Here is a 14,150-nt window from a genome sequence, read left to right as displayed (position 1 = left end):
CTTATCGCTAATAGAGATCTCTTCCAGACAACCGTTTAGTTTAGAGAAATTCTGGAAAATATAAAAATATAGCAGGAACGTTGTGGTGTACTATTGACAATATATTAATATAGAAAATATATTCATACAATAAACAGATATATACCGTTTACAGCTTCTTCTAATATATAAAATTCTCGTGTCACAATGTTCGTTCCCATACTCCTCCGAAATAAACCGCTTGACCGATTCTCATGAAATTTTTTATACATATTCAGTAAGCCTGAGAATCGGCTACTATCTATTTTTCATACCCCTAAGTGATTAGGGTTGTCCAACCCTAAATTTTTTTTTTTTTATTTGGACATTTTTTTTTGTTATAATGAAGTATTATGTGGTTGAATGAGGTTTTGTTATTTTTATTATATATTCCCTCATCGTTCACAGCACTACATACCTCTTTCACTCATTTACCACATCCTTACACACTTACAATAAGTTAGTTTTTTTTTCTACACTACAAATTCCCTAGAAATCTTATATTAGTCTAGTCGACAAGTTAAAAATGGTGTTAATTCGACATACTACTGCTAAAATTATGTGGTTTAGCTCATTCGATTCGGAATAATGTCTAGACCATTGTGCTAAAAAATTGAATTAGCACATAAAAAATTCCAAAAGTTATTAACAATTAAACACCTTCAAAAAATAGCGTTTCGTTTATTGCTTAATGTCCGTAAACTATAAATATTTTCGAAATTTGAAAAAAAGATCCTTAAATAGGAGGAAATTTAGTAAAAAAAAGTTCCAACTCCCGGAACTGTAGCTCCATTATTTATAATTTTAATTTAACGCTGAAAATAGCCCGCCGCGCGCCATTGTTAGGTTGCGCGCACGGCCTCGAAAGCGAGTACGTCACTTAAAAAATTTTTTTTCAAGTACTTAAAGTTAATTGAAAAATCTAAACAAATTATTGCATAATCTAAACACTTTAGAAAATTTATTCCCGTTGGAATTTTTTATAAAAACATATTTTTCAATATTCTAGACGATTGTTAATTAAGAATTTTTTTTCCAATTTCCATCATCCTTCTAAACTAAAAAAAATGTTTAAATAATTACCTTAAAATTATTTCGCTTCGTGGACCTCTTCTTATAAATATATTAAACAAGATTGCGTCGTCTAAGTTATGAAATTGTTAATATTTTGTTAATAATAATTTTTTTAAGTTAACAAAAAAGAAAAAGAACAATTATGTTGTAAAGAAATTTTTTTTCTTTATTTATTATTATATTTTCGTTTTTATTATATATTTTATTATATAGTATATATTTTATTAAAAGATGTCTTTTATTGACATAAAATTTTTTTCTTAATTAACAATCGTCTAGAATATTGAAAAAATATTGGACAGTACAGTGTACAGCGCGCTGCATGACGCCGTGGACAGGGGAAAGTGGAAAAAGATCCTAAAATTGAAGCTCATGGGTGATGGTGGTCACGACCCTCAGACATGAGGAACACGACTCGAGGAGGAGGAGGAGAATATTGAAAAATATGTTTTTATAAAAAATTCCAAAGGGAATAAATTTTTTAAAGTGTTTAGATTATGCAATAATTTTTTTAGATTTTTCAATTAACTTTAAGTACTTGAAAAAAAATTTTTTAAGTGACGTACTCGCTTTCGAGGCCGTGCGCGCAACCTAACAATGGCGCGCGGCGGGCTATTTTCAGCGTTAAATTAAAATTATAAATAATGGAGCTACAGTTCCGGGAGTTCGAACTTTTTTTTACTAAATTTCCTCCTCTTTAAGGATCTTTTTTTCAAATTTCGAAAATATTTATAGTTTACGGACAATAAGCCATAAACGAAACGCTATTTTTTGAAGGTGTTTAATTGTTAATAACTTTTGGAATTTTTTATGTGCTAATTCAATTTTTTAGCACAATGGTCTAGACATTATTCCGAATCGAATGAGCTAAACCACATAATTTTAGCAGTAGTATGTCGAATTAACACCATTTTTAACTTGTCGACTAGACTATATATGGCAAAACAATGTTTGCCGGGTCAGCTAGTATTATATGAAATAATTGATTCATATACCAATATACATACTTAAATACTAATACTAGCTGACCCAGCAAACATTGTTTTGTCATAATATATAAGATTTCTAGGAAATTTCTAGGGTAGAAAAAAAAACTAACTTATTGTAAGGATGTGGTAAATGAGTGAAAGAGGCATGTAGCGCTGTGAACGATGAGGGAATATAAAAATAACAAAACCGCATTCAACCACATCCTCCTCCTCGAGTCGTGTTCCTCATGTCTGAGGGTCGTGACCACCATCACCCATGAGCTTCAATCTTAGGATCTTTTTCCACTTTCCCCTGTCCACGGCGTCATGCAGCGCGCTGTACACTGTACTGTCCAAAGCGGTGCGGATCTGGTCGGACCAACGAGTATGGCTGCGGCCTCTAGATCTGTTGCCTTCAACTTTCCCTGTGATCATAACTTTTTCCAGGTTATCGCCGTCTTTCCTCGCAATGTGACCAAAATATTCGAGGATCCGCTTCAGACATACAGTAGACAGTCTGATTTTGATGCCCAATTGCTTCAATATCGACACGTTATTCAACCACATAACGCCTCATTATAACAAAAAAAAATGTCCAAAAAAATAAAAAAATAAATGCTAGGGGTGGACAAGTCTTACGACTTGGACACGGCAGAGCATACGCTCGTCGCCTGCCCCGCATGGGAGGGGTGGCGCCGTGTCCTCGTCGCAAAAATAGGAACCGACTTGTCGTTGCCGAGTGTTGTGGCATCGATGCTCGGCGACGACGAGTCGTGGAAGGCGATGCTCGACTTCTGCGAGTGCACCATCTCGCAGAAGGAGGCGGCGGGGCGCGTGAGAGACGCACAATCCCGCCGCCGTCGAGCGGGGGCCAGGGAGGCGGATCTCGCCCAAGCCCTGGCCCTCTAAGTGTTTCGGGTCCCCCTCACGTGTCGGTCTGGGGACCGGCGAGGGGGGCCTAAGAAGACGACGTGCAAGCTGCTCTGCACGCGTTTTACGCAAGAGCATCCGGGTGATGGAAGGCCGGCTATCCTCGACCCACGCTGGTTCTGGCCCAGCGGGGTATTCCGTAGGGTAACCCACTCTAACCGGCGCCATCTAGGCGGGCTTCGGACAGTCTGCCGACCGAGAGGGCTGGTGGTCGTGGCGCCGACGACCGCCAGTCCGGCGTCCCGAGGGGGAGGGTGATGGGAGAGATGTGCTCCGCACTAAACGCTTCACTTTCCCCCCTTTGCCTTGTCATGAGTTCTGTCTCATGCGAGGTTTGGACGTTGGTTGTTGAGCGACAGGAGGTTTTAGTCAGTTCGACTCTGACATACCCCGCCCAGTATCCCCAGAAAAGGGCGGAAGTCCGGCGATTTCCTCCTGACCAAAAAAAAAAAAAAAAAAAAAAAAAGGGGTGGACAAGTCTTATCACTTAGGGGTATGAAAAATCGATAGTAGCCGATTCTCAGACCTACTGGATATGCATTTCATAAAAATCGGTCAAACTGTTTCAGAGGAGTATGGTAACTAACATTGTGACATGAGAATTTTATATATAAGATTATTACATGCACATAATAAATGAACAGTATAGAAATGATAAATGATAATAATGATACAAACAGACAACACTAAGCAGATAGGTAGTGTTCCTTCACTATTCTTTTAAAGCAGTTTAAAGTTGGAGCTCTTCCCATAGCATCCGGCAGAGAATTCCACAATCGAACCGTCTGGATGGTGAATGAATTATCAAAGAATGATGATTTTTTTATTGCATAGATCGGTGGACAATCTCACAGCTCACCTGGTGTTAAGTGGTTATTGGAGCCCATGGACGTCTACAACGTAAATGCGCCACCCACCTTGAGATATAAGTTCTAAGGTCTCAGTATAGTTACAACGGCTGCCCTGCCCTTCAAACCGAAACGCATTACTGCTTCACGGCAGAAATAGGCGGAGTGGTGGTACCCACCCGCGCGGACTCCCAAAAGGTCCTACCACCTTGAAGTGATGATGTAGTAGTGCAAGTTTAATAAAAATTTTTTTGTTGTCCACAGAACGGATTCTGCTGAGGTGGAACCTTCGTTCGCTGGAGCCGGTTCAGAATCGGTAAGTCTTCAGATTTTGTTTGCGTGTCTTATTTAACTCTGTCCGGTCGAGGTGTGAAAGTTTTTTTCTTTTTCTTGACGTCTTCGTACGAGTAGAAGATATCATACGACAGGTATATAATATTCATTTGGTATTAATCCTTTACTGCTGTGTAGGTCACCGGTGCCCTACGCGGCGCACTGAAGTAATTATCGTTTTCTGTTACTAAGGCGCCGGAATATCTAATAGACTTTAATGGTGGTAGGACGTCTTGTGAGTCCGCGCGGGTGGGTACCACCACCCTGCCTATTCCTGCCGTGAAGCAGTAATGCGTTTCGGTTTGAATGGTGGGGCAGCCGTTGTTACTATACTGAGATGTTACAGCTCATTTCTCAAGGTGGGTGACGGCATTTAAGTTGTCGATGTCTATGGACTGCGGTAACCATTTAACATCAGGTGGACCGTGACCGTGAGGACTCACAAGAGCTCCTAGCACCAGTAACTACGCAAATTATAATTGATTTTTATATTACACATTATGTTAATCTTTTACTGTGAAAGTCAATCGTGAACACTTGTTAAGTACGTATTTCATTAGAAAAATTGGTACCCGCTGGCAGGATTCGAACACCGATGCATCGTTCAATACGAATGCACCGGACGTCTTATCCTTTAGGCCACGACGACGCTAACACAAGTCCGCATAGGTCCGTACCTCGTACCTGTAATCGAAGCGTGCAATAGACGATTTTCGGACGCTCCGCGCTTAAACGCATCAATAGAGAGTCGATTTATCGACGGTTCGCGATCCAAGGGTTAAATTGTGTCAACGTCTCGCTTATAACCAAAACGAATACTATAATTGAGCAAGGAAATTATAAGGGTCATAAATTAAACACCTGGGTCATTTCATGTCAGAATGACCGATAGTTTGAATTTATTTATTTATTTGGGAAACAAACAGTACAATACAAACATATAAAATAAAAATAAAAAAATTGCTAAAACAATAACCAAATATGTTTCCACAATCAAAATCACATATAAGTAGAAAGTGAACAGAGAAGAGAAATTTAGAAATTTAAATTACAAAAAAAACAAAAGCAACACAATACGCACATATTATTTTATACATCAACTTACACTATAAAACTATAATACTTATCGGACTAAATCACCTTATAAATATTTTAAAATAGACGAATAGAATAATAGAATTATGATTTTAATGAAATTTCGTCAAATAACATTTCGTTCATCTTATATAACTAAGGCTTTTTATTCTTTAAAAGAAAATAAAATGCATGTTGGTAGCATGTTAAATATAATAAATAAATACATATTTACTAACAATCACGCCACGTTAACTGGTCCCGTGATAAGTTCGTAAAGAACTTGTGTTACAGGTACCAGATAACGGAAATAAATGTAATATTTTTATTATACACATACATATATATAATATACATCCATAACCCTGGAAAAGACATTTTATATTTATCATACAAATATCTTCCCTTGGCGGGATTCGAACCCGCAACCCCCTTGTGTAGTGATCATGTCACTTACCACTACACCAGACGGCCGTTATATTTTGTAATAATCTCAAAATATTATGTATAGGAATTCGATGTTAATTCATTTTAAAAAAGGACATTTTTTTGATTATAAAATAAATAAATTTAATGAAAGCGTTTACTAGGAACTGATGATTGATTTGATATTTTCATTCTTTCGGTAATAATTTCGATTAAATGGTTAGCATAAAATCGATCAACATATAGTACGATTTTACATTATTTACTTATGTATTCTTCTATATACCTATTTTTTTTCCTTGTACCTTCTATATACCTTTGAATCATAATTTATGGAAGAAGGTGATTAAGTGGGGAACATTGGATAGTGAAAAATGTTTTCAGGAAAACTAAAGTACTTATTTGGTTCTCAAAAATCGATTTATATAACCATATAAATTTTCGAGATAATAAAAAAAAAAAAACTTGGATGTCCTTTCTTCTAAAAATAAAATTAACTGGAAAATAAATATCACAATACAATTGAAACATCGACGTCATGTCTCAAGATGGGTGGCGGAATTTACATTGTTGATGTCCATTGGCTCCGGTGACCACTTATCAACGTCTAAGCAATATTTTTTTTACAAGTACTTTGCAACTAAGGGAGGACAGACATTGTAAGTAATAAGGAAGTCAGTCTTTTTCATCATCATTCTCCTGTCCTTCTCCCAGTCATCTGGGGTCGGCGCAACATGTTTTCTCCTTCCATACTCCTGTCTTCGCTCACTCTTCTCTTACACATATCGTCTTTCACGCAATTCATCCGTTTCTTCTTAGATCTACCTGTCCCTCTAGCCTATCTATAGAATTCTAGCTAATAATTATTGAAGACATGAGTGGATGAAGGGGATATGATACAATTTGTTAATTTTGAGAAAACGGTCAATAAACTTTTGTTAATTGTACTTGTTTCTCGTAGACAATTCCTTCGTAACATGCAATTTCTAAAAATAGACTTTAAACGTGGAGTATTAAGGTCTAATATAGTTTATAGGGGCATAACACATTCATTCAATGTAAAAATTAAAAAATCTTTAATACTTGACTCCTTCATCCCCTCGATGTCTTCAATTGTGTTACTAGCATTTTGCTTTAATGTGATATTAACTCTTGTCAGCTTAATACGTTGAACGCCATATGATAAAACAAATATTTTCGTTCAGGCCACGGTGCTCACCCGTGAGCCTTATAAAATATCTAAACTAGACGATAAAAGTCGCTAATTTTTATCTGCCGCGCAAACAATATTAATCTATTCTCAATTTGACCACAGACTTTAACAATAAACAATATGCGCGCACAAGTGCATGCGTGCGTGCGTGTGTGTGTGTGTGTGTGTGTGTGTGTCAAATACATGGTAGTGTGTGTGATGTTTTTTTATTGATATAAAGTACATATTTTAAGTACAATTTAAAAAAAAAAAACTTTCCGCACTCCTTCACTATATTAACTCTATAAGTGTGGAAAGTGTGTGCGCAATTTTCGTAAAAAGCGGTACAAAGTATTTGTTTCACGTATATAGATGAATAGAGAAGGCGATATCTATCTATCTATAAAAGTTATCCGGGGTATTCATGCATGCGAATACACATACATCTAAAGGAAGGAATCTGAGGCGAGAATGCGTTTCTGTACAGAGCGAGACCCTATGCTCCTGCCTGACGAAGACATGCGATCGAGCTTCCGTAAGCAGTGCGTCCACGACTGCATGCGATAAATGCGCCGGCGCTGACAAAGCTAAGTCTACGATCCACAATAAAACCGATATAAAGTCTTCCGACAGTAGAGCGCCGATGACGGATCCGTCGAGTCAGTTTGACAGATGTCACTTTGACATTTGCGATCTGGATGACTCCGACTCCGAAACCACTGGGCTGATACAGCTTAGGAGCACTGATTACGCGGGCGCGGTCGAGGAGCGCTTGAAGGTCGTTATAGCTTTCGAAGGATACCCCAAGTCCAGTATTCGGCTGCGGCAAATGGAATCGTTTCAGCGATGTCTGAACACCATTATAGAGATGCAGCTACATAATGGTCTGCTTAAGGAGACGCCGTCTTTTGTAGATTATTACTTGAATCGGGGTGCTATAGTGGTGGTGTGCAAAGATTTGGAGAGTAGAGATTGGATCGTACGCGTTTTTCCGGGTCTAGAAGAGAGGATGAAGGAAAAGATTGTCCTTCTGAATTCGACCGTGAAACGCGTCTATTTGGCTGTCATGAAGTTACCTCGTACGTGCTGGCCCATGAAAGCGAGAGATGTTTTCAAATTGCTACAATACTTCAATCCGAAATTGAAAACTGTTTTGTGGAAAATTTACAGCCAGAAAGTAATGAACGGTGTTGAAGTCACCTCGTTTATCATGGACAGGGTCTCCGGGGAGATAGTCAGAGGCTATTCATTCAACAATGTTATAGATTATTCTCAGATGGAATTCGACATGATCGGTCAAAGAGAAATATACTTTGAGCCCTTGTCCGGTTTAGACGAGGATATCAGCAGTGTAGCGTCTAGAGTAAAACTCTTGGCAGAAATCAAATCAGCTGAATCGACCCCGAAAACTTCTCAAATCAGTTTGATTAATAAAGCTGTTGACGTGGAAAAAGTAATAAAAGTCATCGAGGCTCATGAAAATGAAGAGAAAGTATTCAAGTTTAACTTTCCCGATCCGAACGAAGACCCAGAAAGTTCTTTCCAACAAAAAGTCTTAGATAAACTAAAGGATGTCCAGTATGTGGGAGAGGATCGTGAAGTCTTCGTTTGGTCGAAAGACCTTGGCGGCGTCGAGGATGCGTCGAATGACGGCTTCATGTCCGACAGCAGCAATGTCACGTCTGCGCCCTTATCATATATGTCTGAGGGTACTGATCTCCGAGAGAATCTGTACGTGGACAGCAGTAAAAGGAAACCTTATTACAGGAGAACAAATTATCTACACGTCGAACCGGAGTTGAAGGTAGCTGTGACGCTTGAAGGATACCCGACAGACAAACTAGAAGCTCCCCATATGAAACTTATGAAACGGGCCTTCAAAGACTTTGTACATAAAGACGCGAAAATGAAGAGATTCGATTGTTTGATGCAGCCGCATTTTCATGACGTGTACCTAGCGAACGGCGCTTTGATTTACATATGCAATTGTATAGAAAGTAAAGATTATCTGCTGGAGGTTCTGCCCAAATTGATATTAGCTACCGGCTTAAGGTTGTCCGTGAGGGATATAAAAGATCTTGTAAGATACACTAGAGTCGTGTTTCGGTTGCCCAAAGAGATCGCTCATAAGGCTTCGGAAGAAGTATTGAATGCTTTGAAAAAATCTTATTCTGGCTTAAAAATTGAATGCTGGAAGTATTACTCTAGCGTTATTGGTAAACAGAGACGGGAGTTCGGCTTGGATCCGGAATCGTTATTAATTATAAAAAGTCCAGAGTTCAAACCTACGTACGAAGGTCACATTTTAGAATTCAGAATAATCGACCGTACCCAAAAATATCTAAAGGAATGCGAGAGAGCTTGCGTGAAAACCGAAGAAACTTCAGAATCGGAGAAAAGAAACCAAGAAATATTAAATAAAATTTATAATCCAATTAATCCGTCACTAAAGAATTTGTCTCTATCAAAAATACGTGCGGATCATTATTCTGATTTCATTGACGACGATCTAAAACTGTATATAGGTTCGGTCAATTATCCCGAGATTCGTATCGACTTGGAGTTGTTCAATACGATCAAGACAACATTCGAGAAGATTCTTTTGGAATCCATTGAGAAAGGCGTCATGGGGATCACCAATTTACCAGTGTTCCACGATGTATATCTTTTCGACGGTGTAATATTTGTGATTTGCCAGAACATGGCTTCGAGGCGGTGGATAGAAAATTCTCTGTCCTCAGTTAATTCAAGATTGGGAATAAGTCTGAAGCATACAGAGTATAGAGGAGCGGTTGGTATAATTAGTATGTCTTTACAAACCTCTAAAACACCTGAACGGGTGATCGAAGCGTTGCAAATAAGAAATCCCAGGCTAAGGACTAGATTTTGGCGTGTAATCAGCACTGTGCAGACGAAAAACAATCTGAATATAGTGTTGCAAATCGACAAGTTTTCAGCTCAAATCATAACTAGTAAAGATTTCGTGAATGTGGTCGGCAAGAAGTGTAAAGTTCACTTCAAATTGGGTCATTTAATGCCTTTGCTCGATAACAAGTCGAAACTGACTTGTTATAATAATAATTTCGAAAAATTAACTACAATAGAAGAGTACGCAAATATTGAAAACCTCGAAGCGACAACTAATCAGACGAAAACAAAAAAAAATAAGAAGAAAAGTAAAAATAAAAAAGGACTTAAAATTCCTAATACGGAAGCCGAATCTAAAATCACTTTGGTATCTGAAAGTTCAAACGATAATTCTACAACAGACACGTCTAAAGGAAATGAAAGTGTAAGACCCACTGACGACCATCAAGACAAAGGAATTATTTGTAACATAAATAACAACAGTCTGGTACATGCTATAATGAATGTAACAAAAAAGAATAATGATAAACAAAGTGAAGATAAACGACAAACAAAGGAACCAAATTCGAACTCTGACAGCTCAGATGACATTTTTACAGCAGACACTTCTAAAAATAATGATGAAATTGTTAATGTAACCAGGACTGAGGCAAGCCTACAACACGATAATTTGTTTAGTAACATTAATAATATTCTAGAACAGGCCATAATCAATGTATCAAAACAGAATAATGATGAACAAACGAAAGTTGAAATATTTGATGAGAAAACAAAAGAAAATAACGATCAAAGTAATAATTCTATAAATTTGGAAACAAATTCCAAGTCTGTTGACAATTCTGCAACAGAAACATTTAACTATATCCAGGAACATATTTGTGAAGAAAATACAGATGCTTCCGGCGTAGTTCGTAACTTCGAAGAACAACAAAACAATATAAGTGTAACAGAAAACAATGAACAAACAGTAATAGCAATTCGTCTAGATAAAGAAGAGTTGCTTAAAAACAGCATTGGAAATAAATTAGATGTTTTGGCTGCTGATAATGAGGCTGTTGAAATTGAAACGGAAACTATAGGTGTACCTTTAAGCGAAGACGATACAAACACCAAGGATGTAACGGACTCGACCGAAGCCATACCAGAAAACAATAATTTCGAATTGATTAATGAAGACGTAATGATTGAAAAAGAAACTCCAGCATCAGATTTTAATGATAACATAATAGAGACAAGCAAAACCCAATCTCCTCACGTCTCAGATCCCGAATCTGATTTGAACACAAACGGGCTACAGAAGATACTATTGAGGATACCTATAGAAATATTGCCTGAGGAGGAAGACTTGAATATGGTGTTCGAAGTTTTGAAGAATAAGAATCCAGGTCTGAATCCTGAAGTTTGGAAGATGCACGCCATCGGCTCGTATGATAAAGGTAAATTCGTATTGCACGTCGATGACGAATCTATGAATGTTATTAAAGGCAGCGCCTTTAATAATTACGTTGGCGGTAGGCGGATTTTTTTCTTTTATTAAACCTCGCGAAGGGGGTAGTTAGGTAATTACATACTGTTTTTTTGATTTGTCGTTCGAAGCAACAATTTTTCTTCACTATATGCTGTAGTTACGTCGACGTTGGACGCATGTTTTTGTTTTATTTAGTGTTACGTGTGGGTAGTTTTAATATAGAGTACCATTAAGGCGAACTAAGCTCAAAGAACTTTGTGGTGCTGACTTAGCGGTGGATAATTCTCCATTCAGAATCTACCTCTGTATTTAGAAATACTCTTAGATTTTCTAATATTGTATTAGATATGTTTTTGCTGTTTTGTGCCGGATCTTTTCGTACAAAAATGATTGTCTGCGTTATTGAAGTATCTTAGTTTTGATAAAACGATTATATTTTTACGTACATTAAATCGATGTAATGGTAGGATATGCGAGATGTCCTTTGTCCTTCATTAATTAGTCCTTTATTACTCTCGGGTTTACAATATCAACGCCTACACCCACCCACCTTCAGATATATTAGGTCGAAATCTAGGTTATATTTTATTAGGGCTGCCACGCGCTTTATAGCGGAACGCATGACTGCTTCCCGACAGAGTAATTGCAGGATGGTTGTACTTATTCGTGTGGGCTAACAATATGCCATACCGCCATTCGCTCTACCTATTGATAAAAACTGGATGATAATCTAAACTCTTTATAATAAGCACGGATTGACTTGCTCTGCTAACACCCAAGCGTATGTATATGTGTAAGGTTAGGTTAAAAGAAATTCATTATTTTTACGTAAGCTTCAAGACTTATTTAATAGTCGTTTCGGGGATGCTCAGTTTTGTTCCATAAAATTTGTTGTCATTTTAAGGATAGCTTCATTAATGTCTTTATTAATCTCTTAGAAGTTTTAGTCCGTATCTGTGAAAAACTTCAGTAATTGATTTTCACTATCTCTTGATGCCAATTTCTTATTATCAAGAAAGTTTGGTAATGCGAGAAAGATAATTGTATTAGCTTGGTCGACACCAACTTATAACGGCCCGGACTTATATTGGTGGATGCATCAAAACTTCCCAACTAAACTTCCATAGTTTCCGGATCACTATAGAGGTGTGTGGCTCTGCTTTGTCCTGATGGGACAGTTCATTTCTCCTGTTGGCCAATTCTGGCAGTTTTTGGGCAATCGCTGGCTTCAAATGGTCCAATTGTTGAACGTAAAGCTTAGTATTGGGCCAGATGGATGGAACTCATAATAAATGAGTTCATAATAAACCCACCAAACGCATAACTTAACCTTCCTTGCCGCTAGTCTTGGTTTGGCCAACGTTTGGACTACTTGATCGCTCTTTGACCAAAGTCGTATTCAAACAATGCTGTAATCATATGTGACACATTTCTCATCTCCGCTCACCATTTTTTTAAGAAATGGGTCGAAAAAATTCCAAGTTCGGCCAAGACTCTGCAGATGGTAATTCGACAGTACATGTTTTTGATGTTAATTGATGTGGCATTCAAAATTCGAGCTTGGTGGCATCTCGAGCATATCTCGATACTCTCGGTCCATAGTTTTGGTCTGAATATGGATCTTTGTCAAGACAACACCTTAAGTGATTGTCGTTGAGGTGTATTCGCGTATATCGCGTGCGTAAAAATAGGTGAAGACGAACCGAAGGGAGATTTCTCGAATCGTCAGCAATATAAAGACGTCAGCATTTTCCCTTCCCACAATAATTTTGACATTTGTATAATATCCATTAATAATATATCATGTAATATCGTAATAGTTACATTTGAAATTGAAACTGCATGCTCTTTGTTAATTTTAAGTTTTTATTTTATTTTTCAATATGCATTTGTTGTGACGTGTGATATTATTTTGCTCTTTTTAATAATGTTTTTTAAAACGTGATATTTTGTTTTAGTGATTATCTTATTAAATAAAATGTTTTTTTTTATTATTTCTGTTTTTTTTCTTCTTCTTGTTTCTTTGCTTTTTATATAATGTATATATATTTTAATATCTCACGCATTGCCATTAATTCGTGCAATTAAGATGTAGTTTTGTGGCAAGCTTCTTCTGGCCCTTGAGCTCACCTACCGCACGAAGTTAGAATAGCCCCTTAGGCTACCAAAAATTCGGTAGGGGAAAAATATTGGTATATTCTTATATATCTTATATCTCTAAACGAGCAATTCTTGTATATAAATATATATATATAATCTGAATCTCGGAAACGGCTCCAACGATTTTCATAAAATTTAGTACACAGGGGATTTCGGGGGCGATAAATCGATTAGCTACGATTTATTTTCAGAAAATGTTGTTTTATTCGCGTTTTCAATAATCAACTTTATCGATAATCAATTTAAACATAAACTTTTTTTTATTTATTGAAAGTAAGTAACAAATAATATCAATATGTAATTCGTATTTTAATATAATTTCTAATAGACACAATTTATCAAAAAAAAAACCGACCAAAGCTCTCGGTCATCCTCTATTATTATTAAATTTTGCATAAAGTTATTGATTGTGAACGCGAAAGTCTACTCGCGTTGAAGTCTGCAGTGAAAACTTTATCTGGTATGTTTTTTTTTGCGAAGGCATTTCGTGATTTTTAATAAACGTTTCACACCTTGACCGTCGATGCTGTTAATTCGAATAATTCGTTTATGGAGGGTAGAAGTAAGGAGCAACCATCTCAGTAAGTTAAAAAGTGTCCGCTGAAAAGGGTCTAATTAAGGTAGCGCCACTGTAGCATGTGAAAGGACTTTAAAAGCAGCGCCATAAACAAGACTGCATTTCACTTCAATACAGCACACTTCACTCTGTTAAAAAATCCTATATATTTCCGAGCGCTATGACATGTCCCTCTTCAAACGAGGCTTGCGGAGAGTACTTTATGGTAGGCAGC

The 14,150-nt window shown here is 37.2% G+C and overlaps 1 protein-coding gene across 12 annotated transcripts in view; it reads left to right on the top strand.

Moving 5' to 3' along the window:
- LOC101739668 (uncharacterized) overlaps positions 1–14,150 on the top strand; it is a 61,509-nt gene that overhangs the window by 13,158 nt on the left and 34,201 nt on the right. For 8 of the 12 annotated variants that reach the window (XM_062670938.1, XM_062670941.1, XM_062670940.1 and 5 more), the window contains one exon: positions 4,103–4,154. In XM_062670938.1, coding sequence (XP_062526922.1) covers positions 4,103–4,154 — 52 coding nt within the window. Of the gene's footprint in view, positions 1–4,102; positions 4,155–7,350; positions 13,194–14,150 lie in introns of those variants that run through there. The other 4 variants (XM_012692933.4, XM_012692941.4, XM_021349396.3 and 1 more) reach the window with 1 other exon arrangement.

Source organism: Bombyx mori, chromosome 11 (genome assembly GCF_030269925.1).
Source record: "Bombyx mori chromosome 11, ASM3026992v2".
NCBI classification, from domain to species: Eukaryota; Metazoa; Arthropoda; class Insecta; order Lepidoptera; family Bombycidae; genus Bombyx; species Bombyx mori.
Note: the sequence above shows the minus strand (reverse complement) of the source record. Positions and strands in the feature narration are given on the sequence as shown.